At 41.2% G+C, this 18493-nt stretch overlaps 1 protein-coding gene across 1 annotated transcript in view; it reads right to left on the bottom strand.

The window, feature by feature from the left end:
- Positions 1–789: 789 nt before the first annotated feature.
- gtf2ird1 (GTF2I repeat domain containing 1) overlaps positions 790–18493 on the bottom strand; it is a 42540-nt gene continuing 24836 nt past the window's right edge. The window contains exons 23-40 of the mRNA XM_069184111.1: positions 17997–18044; positions 17754–17831; positions 16870–17062; positions 16155–16192; positions 15784–15896; positions 10613–10765; positions 9982–10120; positions 9345–9467; positions 8433–8616; positions 8321–8349; positions 7699–7756; positions 6955–6998; positions 6346–6420; positions 6122–6184; positions 5351–5980; positions 4306–4536; positions 3658–3776; positions 790–2711 (exon numbers count right to left, since the gene is read on the bottom strand). Of these exons, the coding sequence (XP_069040212.1) occupies positions 2682–2711; positions 3658–3776; positions 4306–4536; positions 5351–5980; positions 6122–6184; positions 6346–6420; positions 6955–6998; positions 7699–7756; positions 8321–8349; positions 8433–8616; positions 9345–9467; positions 9982–10120; positions 10613–10765; positions 15784–15896; positions 16155–16192; positions 16870–17062; positions 17754–17831; positions 17997–18044 (2348 nt within the window). The 3' untranslated portion in view covers positions 790–2681. The remainder of the gene's footprint in view (positions 2712–3657; positions 3777–4305; positions 4537–5350; positions 5981–6121; positions 6185–6345; positions 6421–6954; positions 6999–7698; positions 7757–8320; positions 8350–8432; positions 8617–9344; positions 9468–9981; positions 10121–10612; positions 10766–15783; positions 15897–16154; positions 16193–16869; positions 17063–17753; positions 17832–17996; positions 18045–18493) is intronic.

The following is an 18493-nucleotide window of genomic DNA, read 5'->3' as shown; positions in this document are numbered from 1 at the left end:
ATTTTCATTTTAGTAGATTGCTTTCCTCTACTGACAAAAGTGCCGCCACATTTTAAATACTGTACATTTCCTGCCCATAAAACTGCGTAAATATTTAAAAAATCTTCAATCTAGAAATGGATACAATTTGGGCTCAGTAATAAAGATATGACTTTAGTAAAAATATGTATGTGTTTTAACTACAGGAATCTGGTTAATCTAATATAATCCATCACTGGTTCACTTGCTTCATGATTTATTAAGGATGATGGAGAAATCAAAATTCGAACCTAAACCGTTGCTTTCCTCCGGCTTCAGATTTGAGATCTACAGTGAATATCACTCTTTAGGAAGCTTGAAATGCACACATTTTATGTAGCAATAACCCACTGCCCTTCATGACATCAGACCTCAGACCTCACCAGAGAAAAATGTGCTGTAGGATTCTAATGAAAAAAATTGTGATTGGTGTAGCCTTTTTAAATGAAATATTTTACTGCGCTCTACCTTAATATAATTGAAGGCAAAAGTATGACATTAAAATGGTGTAAGACGTACAGAATATAGCATACAAATAACCTCTTTAGAATTATAAGGATGAAAGCATATTACATTTTACACTATCATAAAAAATCAGGTTAATCACAATAAGGGTCTACAGATCTAACCCTTTGTTCCTCTGTTCTTATGATTAGAAGCAGACAGTGTGTCAGAGTAACTCCATGCACACTAGTTCCAGTCAAGAGTGGACACAACAGGCAGCCAAACTCCAGACAGTGAATCTCCAAAGGAAAAAATCCAACACTTGCATAGAAAATGTAATTGTATTTATTAAATATACTATGTTATACATAAAATGGGAATGCTTTACAAATTCAGACATCTTTATACATTTTTGTTTATAGCAGCATCATAAAAATACATAAGCCACTTACAGAAAGGACAAGTAGGACAAATGTACAAAGAAAACACCACTGCCTAGAACTTTACTCAGCTTTAGCTGATAAATGCTAAGACTATGGGCTACTACGTGAAAACTAGATACATACCGGTATAGTATAGCATCTACAGTACTACATTAACTGTAAACCGGGCAACAACAGATTTGGTAAGCTGCCATTAACAGAAGTAACAAGAGACAGAATTACACCATGCAGGTCGTATTGACATTAACATATACAGGACAAAGGCTGTCTCAAGGAAGTATTGCAGAAATGTGTTACCTCACTCTTCAGGAGGAAATATTACACAGCATGCCAGGAGACAGTAGCAGGGGGAACAAGTTATTCAGTATATATATTTAAAAAACAATTTAGAACAATTATTTCTATCATAGTGTCAGACAAATAGGAATCATCGATTGCATCTTAACGTCTCGGCTCACGAGTACAATTACTGTGCCCACATGGGAAAAATGAGGAAGTGCAGACAGGTTCCTCTGACACGCCCACCCACTGAGCCATTGCTCCCTGACACACTGCAGGCCTCACATCGCCAGCTGAAGGGTGAAGGAGTGGCGTGGCCCTGGCTGACTGAGCTGCACCCAGGGGGACTGTTTTGCCAGGGAAAGAAGAGCCATGCCTGTCAAATCCTCCACCTCTCCCTAGGGTGACCTCATCTCAGCAAATATGAAAAAATACATTCACATTAACCAAAACAATTCAGAACGCCTCCGAGTGAAGCTTTAACCAAGATGTAAGAAACAGGCTAAATGATGAAATCAAGTTTTCAGAGTTGTTGTATCTCAAAGTCGTAGTACTAAACTCTGAGGAATGAAACGGGGACTTACTGTAGATTTGCAATATAAAAACTAAGACAGCAGAGAAAGCGGGCACACCGATCCTCCTGACTTCGTGCTCTGCTGCAACACTTCAAATCTCATTTTCCCCAAAGAGGACGGAACAGTTTACAGGTGCAAATTCAGCAAAAAGATATCAGGTATATAAAAACACTAATTTGAAAAACCTTTAAAACACAATTTTGGAAAACAAAAACTCGTCTTAGTGCCGGATTGTAAAGCTTTGGAAGCTGTCCTGGTACATGCTAAGATAAACACAAATGTTTGTCATTTTACAGTACATTGCGCATCTTTCAATACCGTGCATGCAGAGAGACAGACAAACAGACAGTCACACATGTACATCTTTAAAAAGCCAGTGAACTGACAAGTCAGCTCATCATACTGTATGTGAATGTGCAAAAGAACAAAGACAGCACAAGGAAGGCAGCTCTGCCTGCCCACACAAAGGTCGGGGTCATCAAGGCACAAGGAGGCTAAACCAGCCACAGAGGATTCCCCTCCTGTGTCACGAGAATTTAAAGGTAACCGCAGACCTCTGATAGCCTAGAAGGAGATTAGCACTGCACACTACAGCAAACTCCTACTTTGATATTACAGCATTTAATTATTTCAATAGAGGGATTGATAGATCGGGCTCTCCTTGTGTCATCACTCCTTTCCAAATACACAGTCATTTCATAGGGGAGTAGCTTCAATGTCACAATAAAACAAAAGCAAAGACATTCGGCAGCTGTACAATTCATGGGCTTGTGAGAGTGGCTGTACTGGAGCTTGAAAGTACGTCACCGCAAGGCAAATAAACAGGGAGCTGCCTGGAGCCTAACCCTGTGGAAAAAGGTGACAGGGCTGTTTTGCTGGCACAGAACACATTATAGAAAAGAGGTGGTCTCTTTTTCCGTTTTTACTGGTGCTTGGATTTTAGTGAAGTTGCCTGTGTGGGGAAAAAATATGTTATTTAGTAAAGTGCAAAATACAAGAAACTGGAAATCCTAAATGTCTGTTTTCAGTTGCATTAACTATTAAAAATGATAGACCAGGATGGCTTGTAGGGAAATGGTCTTCATGACATAAGGAATTGTTTAAAACATTTTTTGTATGATTTTAGATGAATCTTACTTAATGCTTTTACAGTGCCCAATCACAATCAAACTTCTGGGCAGAGAGTCTAGAAGGATAGTGTAGATAGAGTGCTGCCAGGGTAGTTTAGCTGGCCAGGGGTCTCCTGGCATTCCAGCAAATAGCAACTCTTGTGCCTTGCCGGAAACCTGATGGCGTGAAGTGATGTCAGCGTGAGACGCTCTGCTCCTCCAGTTAGAGCTAACTCACCTGTGAGGCACTGTGGAGCTAGCACCATGTCAAATGAAATGTTGTGTAGAAGGGCATATCATCAACACTGACAAAGTCAACATAGGGAACTTTTTCAGAATGAACAAACAAACACAAACCAGAGGGCACATGTTGAGACAACATGGAAGTGAATTTAAAATAGAGAACAGGAGGCCCCTATTTACCCAAAGGGAATGTGGACATAAGGAGTAATATACCCAGAAATGTTGTGGATGCCGATTCCCTGGTTTCTTTCATTAAACAGCTGGAGGAGATCCTTGGATAATTTAACTAGTAACCACTAAAAGGTTTAGATGGGCTGAAAGCCTTACAAACCAGAGGAGGGTATTCTTATGCCCTTATAAATTGCATCTGTAAAGCAGAGCCATTTACAACTGATGATTACAAACTGTGTTTGCTATATGCTTTCATTTATAATTTTCCTTATATTATCTTGCTCTGAAGATTCACCTTACTCTTAGCCATCTAGAGGTTTATACCTTAGATGCAGTGGTTCAGGACAATTTACAGTAACTGAATCCTTGCTATACCTTCGTGGTATGCATCTGCAGCAGGCCCTGCAGCAACATGATAGGGGTCATTCTAATGCTGTGGTTGGAGTAGATGGCAGAGAGTTGAGCCTCCTTAGACAGCCTGGGCATCATGCTGCCTGCAAACACACACAGCGAGACTTCAGACAAGAACTTCCCAGGATACTTTAGATGTACTCATTTCATAGTAACTTACACACTGGCAGTCTACAACCAAGAACAGTCAAGATACAGTATACATGCCAAATCTAACTGGCAACCAGACTTATCAGATTCATATTTCCCCTTTCAAAACCTTTTTGTCACCATCACCATCTCAACTACTCTACCAATAGATGCCTGCCGTTTTGTCATTGGTCTATAATAACTATCCATATCTGTCACATGCTGCAGTTTAAGAGCCATCAGGTGTAGAAGGTACAAGAACAGACTACACCTAGGCTGGCCTCTGCACTGCACACAATTTAAATCACAGAGTAATATGTATTGATGTAGAAGAAAAATAATCCAGACATTTCCACAGACTTTCGGTTAGATTTGGGACCAACAGGAGGAAAATCACTAAGACATCCCAACAGTCCCAGTTCCTTAGAGGAATAGGATACTGGGATATAGAGAAATAGGACAGCAAATCATTCATGAGCCCACCTAGCACATTGACCCCGACGGGTTTGGTGTTGTACCAGATGTCAGTGGAGGGGTGCAGGATGGGGTGCTGGAACAAGGCATTGCTGAAGGGGTTGAGTTTGGACAGGTAGAGCTGGAAGGCGGCCACGGGACAGCGGGGGTCTCCTGGCAGGGCATACATCCGCACTTTGGGACAGTTCTGTTGCTCCAAGTCACCTCGCTCGTCCTTCACGGCATAGACAAACTCCCTCCCTGGACAAACACACACACCAGGGCTGAGTCAACACACTATTACAGGACTGGTTTGTGATGAACAGCTATGGAACTCTTAAGAGATGTCTTTCAAAGCTCTCCCTCCCAGGTCTTTTGGGTATTGTGCCATTTGGGGTTTCACTTCCAAGAAAATTAATCTTCTTGGTTTGGCTCATGTAGTATCTTCGCTAGGGGGTTCAAATCAAGTTCTAATTAACAAAACATCAAGGTGCACAGTAACCTTTTCATAATTTGGTGGTGTCACTGTGCCCGTGTTAGATCAAGGCTGGGGCGCAGTGACAGGCTGCTAGGGTTGTGGCCGCCTGTACACCACACCTGCGTTGGAAAATAGAATCAGCGCTTACATTTCACCCAGCCCCTTTTCTCAATCATGGCCCACATTTTAAAGAACAGCCTTTCTGAAAAAGCTGCATTCCTAGTGCTGGAAATGAACCTTATCACCGAATAAATACTTTTATAGTCATCAGCGGCATGTTGGAAGGTCCTGCTGTCATTATCATACTGCTTTATTTTCATTCAGGGTCCTTCTTGAGAGCAAACTGAAATATACTGTAGGTAGGTAGCTGCATCGGTAAAGGAATAAGTTAATAAGTCTGTTCCATACTGAAAAGAAAAGAAACGCAAACGTTTTTGCTGTGAAGCATTCTTCAGGTGTGCGTCACAGAAGGCTCCACAGCCGGAACGTTTCATTTCTTTTCTTCTCTTTTCAGCATCGCACTGAAATATATTTGACGGAACTGGACTGTCAACTCGATCAGTGGCGGGCTGGTGAAATAGGGGAGGAGGGACGTACCGTACTCATCAATCCCGAAGCCGAAAGACTCTCGGGTGAACTCTCGCTGCGTGTACCGTCCTCCGCCGCCGTGGCGACCGAAGAAGAACATGATGTCGAACCAGACCTTGTTGAGGAGGGTCTGAGGAGTGGTGAGCCTCAGCACGCTGCTCTGGTACAGCTTGACCAGGTCCTCCACTGCCATGGGGGCGGTGTGCTTGGTGGAGGCCTTGCCCTCGATCTTCAGGGTGCGGCACACCTCGCGGTACGTCCTGTTGGACGCGGGGAACTCGGAGTCGCACAGGATGTTGATGTCCCGCCGCAGAGGGGGCCCCCGCAGGTAGCGGTTGATGCTCTTGCGAATGGCGTTGAGAGAGTTCTTGGTGTACTTGTCCTTCTTGCTGGTCTTGGCGTTGATGTAGAACTCCCTCAGGACCTCGTCGAGCTCCAGGGCCGACATGCTGTCGATGGTGGAAGCCGGGCGCCTGAAATGGCTTTGGTACCACTTATGAAGAACAGTCATGCCCCACTTGGTGCTGCACTGGGTGTTTTTGCTGTTGAAGTGCTGGGGGCTGCCAGACAGCTGAAAGTCCGACTGCTGTTGATCACCCAGGGCGAAACAGCAGGTCTTCGACCAGCAGTCGGCTGAGGCTGTGGAAACAAAATAGTTTCCAGATACACCCAGACACCCAGTAGGACTCCAGGCTGAGACACCAGAGGGCGTCGAGTCAGCTGACCCAACCTGGTGGCGTCGCATTTCAGAAGGGCTGCAACCATCATTTGTAGCCTTACCCTCAATTGTCACCTCTACCTCAGGGTCCTCACTTGTTTCAGAGCTGGCTTGCAAGGCTGAGTCTGGGAAACAAAAGAGAGAGAGAACCACTTTTTTACTTCACTTCTTCGCCCACTTCAGCACCTGACAATACATGAAACTGCAGTGGAAGCTGTTATGGGAAGATTAAAGTGAATTCAATCCCCAAAACAAAATAAAGTCAAAGAAAGGGATGAGTGCTAACCTGTTAGGAGGGAACTGTTATAACCAGTGTCTTCTAGTTCTTCCTTTACTGTTACTGTTGTCATCTCCAGATCCTCTAAAGGAACAAATACAGACAAAAGTCATGTTCATCATCACTACAGCTGGCACAAGCAGAGACATCAGTGATCGAGAGCCCTTATCCCATGAAATTAAGAAAAATCAATTTCCTAACTGCTTGTTCCAATCCAGGGTTATGGGGGATGCCAGAGCCATTCCCAACCAATAACAAGCCCAAGGCAGGATACACCCTATGGACGCCAGTCTATGACGGGGCACACGGATGCAAACACAAAATGTAGTATACAAACTGCAAACGTACTTCTTCACATATTAGCAGCATATTTTTAGTAAAGTTCTATATTTGATATAAAGAGTACATCTAATATACTGTAATAATATACTGCAAGCCCTCGATGACTAGTTTTAGGTTTTTAGTTTTTTTTAAGACATAGTATATGCACTGTAGGACATTGAGGTCAATAATTACAGGGTCAATAATTCAGAAGAGGTCAACAATAATTACAGAAGAGTAGCCTTCCAAACAATACAGTATTAACCTACAAAGCCCCATGCAACTCAATGTACATACCATGTTCCTCAGCCGGTTCTGCCTTCACTGGCACAGGTATACAGCTGCAAGGGAACAAGGTGCAACTGTTGCACTGCTGTTTTTCTCAAGAAGATACATCAAGAGATTCTACATAATCCCTCATTGCTCATAAACAACATCCTCACCATCTGCTAAGCAATTCACAGAGCTGAACAGAAGGTAGGCTTTATAAAAGAGCAAATACCACTGTCTACCTAATCCAAATGAAATCTGTGACATTCAGACATTTCTTTCATTAAGCATGTTTTCAGAATTTCTCTGTCCAAAACAGCAAAATTCCCTCACTGGTGTATTCCATAATGGTTAATTCCACAAGGAGCATTCAAGCAAGTCTGTAGTCTCTTCAATTGACTTGATTTCACTTTTTTCATTCATTTCAGAAAGGGCACTTTGAGACCAGAGATAGTGTGGGTGCTGTAGTTAAGGTAAGGAAACCTATAATTATACCTTCTATTCCCAAAGTTTTGCATATTGAAAGGTGCCTGTATTTACACACAGTATCATTTGTAATTTGTAATTTGTAATAAATGTTGGTTTTACATATTACACATTTATCAATCCATTAAACAGCCTAAAAGCACAATCAAACTGATAACCCTTTTTTAGGTAGGATGTGGGACCTCTGAAAGGTTAAGAATCTTTGCCATAGAACATGAAACAAACTCGGCACTACACATCCAAACAACAAAGACACCTTGCTAGATCACATGGAACACTAAGTACCTGTCATATTCTCTCCTTTCAAACTCCCTGGTGGTGTTGGTGTGCTCTCCAGTAATAACTGAAATACACATTAAGATTTCAGATTTCGATAAAATAGTTTTCAAAACACAAATATCTGAAATTTCCCTTTAAAGCCTGCAAAGTTACATTTTCCCTTTTTCTTCAAGCAGTACACCTATCTGCTTAAAGACCCATATTGCTCTAAGAACAGACTGTTACAAATATATAGTGAAGATTTACTTTCTAAACACTGCATCACATCAGATTTTAACCACTGAAACTGCAGGACTTTGCATTTTAGTCTCTACAGAACGAACCAAGCCTTTGACACAGGATTTCTAACAACTGTTCTGTCTGTATTAGACTGTTGAAGTTCTATTATTTTCTTGTCTACAGCGACCAGCTTGTGTTGTGTACCAGAGTGCTGTACTAAAAAGCTTTGCTGAGTATCTTATAATGAAAATCTGTTTAACATTTTTCTAACCATTTTTATGAACTACTAAAAGGTTGTACAATTTAACAAAATGGAATCTTTATCTTCTTTATTTTAAGTTAGTTACATCCGTAAAGTTAAGTTAAAGCTCCAAAATAAAACTTCATAAAATACACACAAATACCTTACCTTTTGTCTCCTTTTGTTCCAGAAATGCCCTGAAATGACACAAAGATGTTATCCATACGTTGACCCTAACTTAAGAACGAAACAGACAAAATACAAGAGAGAGAAGAATCACCTTTTGACAGTAAAGGCTATGTGAGACTGTCCCTCCAGGATTTGTTTCAGTGTTAAAGTGTCATAGCTTGCAGGCTCTTTAAAGCAGACTCCCTCTGGAAGACCATTCACCACCACTGCTGAGGGGTCACTCTGTATCTTGTCGAATGGCACAGGGACAAGACTGGGCTTACCCAAAGCCCTTCCTAAAAGCAAAGGACATGCTTACCATGAGATCAAGCTGATAACACACCTGCCTAGCCATTTACATTGAAATCCTCTCACCTGATGGCTGAATTCTTAGGGATTTCCAAACAATCAGTCTCTCAGCAGCAGAGAATCTGATGTGGCTTGAAGACTATGAGATGAGCTTCTGTCATCTTATATGGTAATGTATTCTTAGATTTCAGACCTACTGAAAGTTGCAGGTGCATGCAGTTCAATCCCACAAGCCACTACCCTCATCACAACGCGTAACTTAAGGCTAAAGAGTCAAGTAGTTTTTGCTGTCCACAAAGGTCCAATACATTACTAGGTGTGAATGCCTAATACTTTAAGCAAAGTGTGCATTTATTGGAGTGTTAGCATAGGCAGAGCTTATTTATTTCTATTTTTTCATATTAATCCAGGGTTCACTAATAGATGCACAGAGTGTCTTATAATGTAAACCTAATTGTAATGTAGAACAAATTGTTGTCTCAGTTTATTCTTAATATCTGTCTTATATTAACTTAAAATATTTAACATCTATCCATTTTCTAACCGCTGTATCCAATACAGGGTAACAGGCAGCAGCAACAGGCACTAGGCAGGATATACCTTGCATGGGACATCATTGCATCGCATGGATTTATTCTAAAATAAAATAGCTTGGAGAGCACAAAGTCTTTGTGCAACACTATTAGGACTTCAAAACAACAGCTTCAGGTATTACCGTAACAAATACAGAAAAGATCCTCCACTGCTTTCCTCAGAGTCTCTTTGTCTGAAACCTCTCCATGTTCATAACTGTAAGACTTGAGCTTCTGTTCTCTCCCTTTCTTCTCTTCAGATTCACCTGAGCATCACAATAAAGAAGTAAGTTATTCCACGCATGTACAGTGCATGTCCTGCTAAAGCTACCGTATCTTTCAGCTACTGACATGTTTGAACACAGAATGAGTAAATCAGGTTCAGGTTTATTTCCTGAAAAGCATCCATCAGCTCTTAAGGGGTTAAATAACAACGTTCTTGTTTCCTTTTGTACAAATGAATTCAAGGAAGACAACATTTTTTTTTAATTCTTTGTAAATGGCTGTTGTACAGTATCACAATAACCTCCAAATCATTTATGAAGCCATAACAAATTATATTTCCTCTCTAGCTAGTAGACATGCTAAAACTCCCATATACTGTACCTCACAAAGAAATGACAACTGCACATCAGGGTTGGGGGTCAATTGGGTTTTTGAGTTGAATGCACTTCAATTTACAAACTGGAACCGGATTTCAAATTGAAAAACAAAACTCCCAGGATACAGAATTAGACTGGGAATGAGCTTTTTAGCCCTACAAGCTTCATGCCGACTTACAGTATGTGACGAAACCTCTCTGGAAGTCGGGCCTGGTGTTGCTGTAGGCCCTGCCCCGCTCGGATCCAACCACAAACACCTCCTGGTTGTACACTGCAAAGCAGGCCACTTCAGCTCGCGACTTTGCAAGCTCTTTGCACTGAAAAGGCAGCAAGCACAAGTCGCTCGTCAGAACCTCTTACTCTGGCAGCTCTCAGCTCCGTGGTACCCCCTTATCTTAACACAGCTGCAACCCGAAGCACAGCACAGTACCCCACTGTGTTCCTGAGATTCTCAGGGAGTGATTCAGAAACCAAAACCTACCATCTTCATCCTTCATCATAAACAAGGAGCACCTAATCCTGCTCCTTTTCAAGGTCTCTTTAAAGTGACGACAGCACCTGCCCAGCTGGTAGAGGTCCAGTTAAGCCCGCAGGCAGTGGGTTCAGCCTGTTAAGTTGGAATAAAACTCCACAGACACACCGAGACCGGGACTGGAAACTCTTTCACCATATTTCACCGGGACCCCTGCCTTAAACTCTTTCACCATATTAACTACTCAGAACCACACTCTTCATGCGTTTAAATGCACAGTTTTTACTGGTATTTAACCCTCGTGTTGTGTGTGGTCTGTCCAAGTGGAACTAGTTACCATAGAATCCAGTGCTGACATGAGCAGAGTCACTACGATGCGCTTGTCAGAGGGATGCTCCTCTGTGCAGTGTGCGCTGGTAGACACTGTGATCTGTGCCATGGTTCCTGACAGGAAAGAAGAAAAGAGGGAAGGATAATGGATGTGAAAAACCTGTGAGATTCAGAAATACGGGATGTGGGACTTTACGGGACTTAAAGAAATGTCCTACAGTGACAAGCTAAAAGACTGTAATCTTTTTGGTCTTGAACAGAGAAGACTATGAGTGGAAATGATTCAGGTTTTCTAAAGACAGTTACAAAATAAAACCCAACAGCTGTCGAACTGCCTTGCCTGAAGATTTTCTTACGGGATCATGAGCTGCTATTTCTTTATTCGTTCAAATTCATTCTTGAATATCGAATATCAAAGCAACAGCTCGCCGTCAGTACCACTGCAGTTTTATCGACTGTAATTTTTAAGGAGTCCATTCTGGAGAGTTGTGAAAGTGTTAAGTGTGACTGTGAAAGCTGTTTTAGAACTGTGCACCGTGGAGGGCCTAATTCTAAAACACAGCTACTTAAGACACGTTTTCTGTGTAGCTTCGCTGTTTCCAGTTTTCCCCAACCATTCCCATATTTCCGCGGTGCTGCAAGGTTGCACCTCCTGGACTGTGCGATGTGAACATGTCTCACCTCTGCAACGGTCAGTCTGGGCAGACTGGGCAGACTGGGGAAGGGAGGCTTTCCTGCAGCCAGATTGCCAGAAAACCGAATTCCCACACACATCTTAAGTCCAGAGGCTACATATTCTCTGTCTGGCGAGCTCAAAGCATACGCCACGTAAATCATGAACTGTATTCAAGCAGTTAATTTATCGCTTAGAGGCGTACATCCCCGGCTGATTCAAGCTGCTGTTTTGACGATAGTGATCGATAGCATTGACGATAGTGATTGTTTTTTAAGCATCTCCGCAGTATTTTACCTAATGTTTTATTGTTTCACATTAAAACAAATTCTAAAAGGGGAAGGCGGAGGGCCAAAACATACACCGGCTTCGGTACACAGCTCAGAACGCATCGGAGACTGCGGTTGTCTCTTCATACCATCATCGTTATATGAATAAGCGAACAGGTCAGGTCGTAATCCGCAAGTCATGTGTGCGAGTTACGCACACGGGCTGAACCCACTCCTAACAGGATGCGAATCTCTGTGACCCACGTTAGTACTGTCATGCATTTTTGCCAATAGTGCATAAGGACGTTCGTGATGTGAGTGCATAAAAAGATGCAAGCACAAAAACACTTATGCAAATTTTTGTTGAACGCATTTAGCGTTTTTTTTTTTTGCAAATTGCACGGTTGTTTTACTTACTCTTTTTTGCGGTGAGTTCTGCGAAGACCGTTGCGTCAGCTCACTTGGCTTAACCCACTGCTAAGGAATTATGAACAAGCAGCAAGCATTTAGATCGCTTAAAAAACAAATATCCATACAGTAGTAGACACTGACGTCACCCCCACTTATAACTCGGCGACATTGACAAACACCGCCTTATCAGATGGCCGTTTGGAATTGTATTAGTCTGCTACTTTATTATTTTCCTTCACTTTCACCACCGCCTCTTCAGAGAGACCGACACCAAAATCGCTCCTCCAGCTCCCCCAACCGGAAGCAGGTCCGCATTGCACTCTAGGAGTTGTAGTTTCTACTTCTCAGCAAGGACACCCAAGGAAATCTGTGATCGGCGTTGTAGACCCCTAGGTCTCAAAACAGTGTCACAAAGTTGCGTTCACTTCGCCGTAGATTAAGGTGTAAGGAGATGAGATGTCCCCAATGAATGGAAGCAAGAAGCACTGTATCAGGAAAATCAGGAGATTCAGATTAAACTCCTACCTTACCGATCACCATCAGTTTGAGGAATTTAGTTCTGAAGTTGGGTTTGTGAAGTCTGGTGTTCCTCAGGACTCCCTACTATTCAGCCTTTACACATTTCCACTTGGCCAGTTATTGCCATTTCTATGCTGATGATACAAATCTACATCCCATACTAAACCTGACACTGAAGTGGCTACCTCTGTTCTCTCTAATTGCATCTCTGATGTTAGAACACATTAAAATTTCCTTCATTCAAACTGTGACAAGACTGAAGTCATGCTACTCAGTACCCCCCATTAATGCATGTCTGTAAAGCCAGTGCAGTTACCCTACAGTGGATGACCCTACTTGAATCAGTGCAGGCATTTCTTTAAGTAGGTGTTCTGAAAAAAAAACGGTGAAAGAAAGCACTTGTTAACCATGTTAGCAGTTGTTGACTGCTGACAGCCCCGATCATTTTTCCCCCCAATCTATGTGAGGAAAATTAAAATCTCCTACGATGACCGTTTCCATTTTAAACATCTCCAGAGTTCATTAAAGAAGACAGATTTACTGGTCTATAGCATGTTTTGTTTTTTCCCCATCTGCGTTCTAGATCGGTCTCCTCTGTGTGTGCATCGTGCTCATACTTACAGATTCTCTTTGGAATTTCTCCTCTTCCATTCTCTGAACTTCTCTGTAGATCCTTGCTCCCAGTCTGTCACTTTCATTCAGATGTCATTTCCAAAGTGGAACTCTAAAACAGGGTGATTTATAAATATATCCACAGTGTATCCCATTCAAGACCTACATTTCACTACCCCACTGACGGTTGTTTGTCGGCATGTCTTTTCATTCCCTGCATTCATAAGTGCTAGAATGGCATAACAATAATAACATAGTTTTAACCTGATAATGCATTTATCAACAAGTCAACTTCTTACACCTCAGTGCAACTCTATTTCTTTCCCCAGTTAATTCTGGCATTTAATATTTCTGAGAATGCATGTTGGACCCACATCCATTATTATCCACAAAATAACTTAACCACAGTGTAAGAAAATAAAAATGCAAGGCAACACATTTTATTTCAAAGGCCTAAATGGCATTAAGTACAGCATAGAAATCCCCCAGCTCGTGTCCTGAAAAGACAGTTGTTACAGAATAGCATATACCATTTACCTTCTTTTCTTTTACATGAATTACATTCATTACAGCTTATATTTGTTGCATTTTTGTAACCCATTTCTTAAGAGACAATTGACTAGCGGAACAGTAAAAAGTGAATCTGGGCTTCCTGTGGATGGAATTCTATTAATTTAGCCAGCATTTTGGCCACTTTGGCACAGGTCTCCATGCAGATCCTATGTCTGATTACTGAGTTTCTCACAAAGAATTCCCCTCCAGTGTATGATAGTCCTCCCTGGAATAACAAATACGATTAGCTTGTCTTCACTTGTGCTGTTCAGAATGAGCATTTACTATATTCACATTTGTCAAGCAATTTCTAGTGAAAGTACTACAGCTAATATCATGTTCTCAGAGCCTATTGAAGAGGTGAAAACAAAAACTTAAAAACACACATTCACCATAAATCATTTCATGCTAATACCAAAAGTCACGGTACTTGAAAACATTAAAAGGATATCCTCTTAAAGTTTCTCCCCAAACAATGATGGTTTAAGATTATCGCCAACTCCTCCGTGAAGACTTTTGTTATGTGAGAAAATGTATTAAGATAAATAGAAGCAGATTCTTGTTTTAAATAGGCCACTACAGGACTCTTGTATTAGAAAATGTCCATTTCTGTTTTTGCAGTTGTGTTTAGAGATGGCGAGAGGGACTATTAAAGTGGTCATTCATGAGGAATGAATGTTCTACGCACAAACCAGCACATAAAAAGTATGTGGAACTAAACTCGAGCTAAAAGCATCATGTTTCCTGCTCTTCTGGCATTAAGGTGCTTTTTTCGGTTCCATGAATGGCAGATAAAACCATTAGTGAACGAAAAGTGGATAAAACCAACTGTCAAAAGGCATTTTCTTTAAGAGACAGGAGTCCCCCAGCTTGTGTAGTAATGAGATTTTCTTGAAGGAACCTCCAGTGATCATAGTTAGCCAGGGTGGAAGAAGTGTTTCTTTTTCTGTTACGCTCTAAAATGCATCAAAAGTAAGTCTCCAAATCCATTCCTTCCATTCGGCTGAGGCAGCAACTGCACTCTTGAGAAATGGGCAACGATGATGTTGAGTTCATAAATGCTGTTTGCTATGCAAACCCTTCCCAGTCACTTGTCCTTTCTATTACAGTGGAATCTGTGGGTCACGCTGCTAGTATTTGACTTGTCCGGGAACCTGCATGTTTACCCCACTGTAATCCACCATGTACATGGGCCACTGCTGTTGAAAGAAGAGCACAAAAACCAAACAACGATTATTTTTCTTTAAATGCTTTTCTCTATAATACTTGGCTGAATTCCTGAATCCAAATCGATCCGTTTGAATTTTGAATCTTGTTCTCTTATTTTGGTCTCTTGTTCATAGTTTATCTTGAATTGTAATAGTAAGCCAGATGTTTACCAAGATCCAAAGAATCATTTCCATTCTGACCTACTCTGGACAATGAAGATTTGTTACTTTAAAAGACTTGCTATGTCACTGTACTGTAACTTTGTCTAACGCATTTGCACTCACATTTATGTCTAATTTATTTATGTGGTAGATCTAGACAATTGGTTCCCAAGTCTGGTCCTGTCTCTGAATACTTAATCACAGCCTAACTGATTTCATTTTCTATTTGGGGCATATTAAAAAGCTTTCAGCTCTTTATACATTGAATGAGCTCAGTAACTGGTATCAATAATGTAGCAGAACTGCCTTCACCCATCTAACCAGAGCTAAGAGAAGGGAAGAAAAAAGCTGGCTGTGGGAATGTCTGATACACTGTAACTCTCACCTGTGTCTCCTGAACTGATCACCAATTTATAATAGTGAGGGCGAGTCTGCTGTACAGAAACTGTACTTTTGAAGTCAAGCATTTCTAAAACCCAGGTGCCATACAGTCTTAAACAAATAAACAGATGAGTTAAGGCCATTAGCTAGCACTTGTGATTCAGGACTCAGCTGTAAAGAAAACCAGCAGACACCTGTCCAGCTGATTTAGGGCTAGGATCCAGCACACTAGACCATTAACACCTTTTGCTCAAGTAACATGGGATTATAACAAAGTGATGAAAAAACCCAAGTCATAAACAATATAAATTTAGGAAGAATCATAAGATATTAAAAAAAAAACTACAGCAAGCCACTCTCTCATAATCCCATTATCCCCAGTGCCACTCACCATCACAGGAATTTGATTGGATGTTACTCCTGACTCCACCCCTGAAGAGGTGGAGACACTGCTGGTGTCAGGAAGTCGTTTGCGCTTGCGGCGATGGGCAGAGCCTTCTTTCCCTATAAAAAAAAAGGAATGATGAATTTGGTCATTCAATGCAACACTACGGTCTCGTTTCAAAACATTGACAGGAAATTGAGGGCATGCTGGGAAACCAAAACAGCAGTATAGTAATAATAATTGTTTATTTACTCTTTTGAAATCAGCATTCCATAAAATAGGGAGCTGTCCTGTTCTGATAATAGCTTATCTCAAAAGATTCAATCAGTATAGATCCCTGGTAGATCGCTTTGGAAAGCTCCAGTAAAATCTCTTACCTGTATTGCAGGCTTGGGTGCAAATTTCTGCAAAAGGCCTGTTTGAAAAACAGACAAAAACAACATGAAGAAATAAAATTTGTGATGACAAAATACAAAACAACTGTATAGTGATAGTAATTATCTTAATAACTGGTATCGCAAATTGGCTAATCTATTTCACAACACGTAAGTTCAATCACTAGTTTTTTTCAGTAATGTTATAACCCGACTTTTTCTTCCACAGAACATAATTTATTAATGAAGACAGAAGTAAGACCACTGTGGTTTGGACATGTGGGAAGGAGAGATGAAAACCGTGTGGGACAGAAGTTACAGGAAGTGAGCAGGGGTGGGACAAATCTGAGAGGAAGGCAACAGAAGTGGTGGTGTGATACATTAAGCAGACGAATGGCACAGGACAAACAAGTGGCCAGACCCATGAACGCTGACAAAACCCTGTGACAAAAAAAGAGTGCACAAGATACATATTAGCTATAACAGATATTACCATACATTTGATATGTAATTTGTTGTTAAACCTTTCAACTACCTGAAAAGTAAGAAAACATTCAGTGAATGGGTGGTTTAATTTTTTTGCAAAGATTCTGGCTTCAGAATCAAAGTCTGTTTGAGCTGGCTGATGTCAGTGCTACTGTAGATGTCAAATTGATCAGACGGCCCCCTGGACAGGACACGCTAATGTCCACTGCTGCCTCCCTGCCTCTCCACTCACTGAAGCTGGCTCTTGATGTTGATGGTGATCTGTTCCCGAGCCTGGAGGATCTTCTCCAGGCGTGCAATGTCGTAGGTGTTGGGATTTCGAAATGAGATGTCTTCTGGCAGCCCAGACACTTCCACAGAGTCCGGACTGCCCCGGATTAGCTTGTAGGGCACCAGAACAGAGCGGTCCAAACCAAGAGCCTCCCCTGGACATAAACAGGAGTCAAACAGAGAGTGGAGGGCCCAGTTATTCGGAATTATACCCAAGATAAACTACATTTGATAGATAAACTATATCTAAAGAAAAAATATAATCTTGTTTATGCAAATATGTTCTTAATAAAATTAAAATGTGGATTTTTGACAGTGATTATAATTTTCTCTGATTGTTTTGATCAGTTGTAACTGACAGTGATATACACAAGTGACTTTGCTGCACAAGAACTAGATCACTTCATTAGTGAGAGAGCTAACTGGGTAATGTGATGAAGTGATGTAACCTAGTGAATGTCAATCCTGGAATAACACAGAAAGTAACTAATATGCCCTATTTATAAACAGATCACCAAAATCCCATAAGAAGGCAACATGCAAAGCATGTTGTATTGCTTCCAAACAGTGGTCACAGGAACTATTACCCTAATTATAATGCTGTGGATTTGTGTCGGTTTCTTTTGATAGTATCATTGGAAACCATTCTTTTCTAGTCTTGTTAAAAGTGGTGCACTTACAAAAAACTGTAAGTGAAGCCTCAAAGATCCAAAGGCAAAACATTGTAAATGATAGTTTAAGGGTTGCATGACAGCGATTGCACACTCTCCAACCCAAGTTCAGGGATTCTGAACTCTCCTGCGATACCACACAGCAAATGAAGAACGAAAGGAAGGCAGAACTGACCATATTTCTTGTTGAACAGCTCTTTCACCTGCTCCCGGAGAATCACCTTCTCCCCCATGCGGTTTACCTCTTCATCATCTGTTGTGGATAAATAGGAAAGATCATGTATAAAAGACACAAGAAAAAAAGGCAAACACAATCCTAGAGAAAAACAGATCTTATGGCAGGATAAAATAAAGAGACGGGCACGTGGCAAGACATTAGCTATACTGTAGGTTCTCCCTGACAGTCCTGAGAACTCACCACTTATTGAGACATAGGCTTTCTTCAGCAAGGTGATCCTCCTAGGAGCTGCAAGGAGAGGAGGGGTTCATTCCATGGGCGTCCATGGTAGAGCGTCTTGACATTATAACATTGTATACCAGCACAAAAGAAAGAATGGTTTTCTGTGTGGGTGTACAATGTAGAGAATAACAAAATGTCTTTTGCTCATTCCATTGGCATTAAGGCTTTCCTCTCAAGCCCAGTAATACACTGCTGGTACTGATGGACATAACCTTGTAGAATATGGGCATACAAGGCAAAATAAAATAATGATAATAATAATAATAATAATAATATAGGTGGGGCATATAAACAAAGCTATATTTAAGAAATGATCTGAATACAAGAGAATTTCACACTAGATAATCGGGAAAATTCAGAATACCACCTTTCTACGTTATAAAAAGTGTATTCACTACTGTTACATTTGAGAATGCTTGTGATGCAGAAAATATTTGCAAATCATGTTAAGTCTA

The sequence above is a fragment of the Lepisosteus oculatus genome, chromosome 26, assembly GCF_040954835.1.
Source record: "Lepisosteus oculatus isolate fLepOcu1 chromosome 26, fLepOcu1.hap2, whole genome shotgun sequence".
In the NCBI taxonomy this organism is placed as follows: Eukaryota; Metazoa; Chordata; class Actinopteri; order Semionotiformes; family Lepisosteidae; genus Lepisosteus; species Lepisosteus oculatus.
This window is presented reverse-complemented; position numbering and strand designations above follow the sequence as displayed.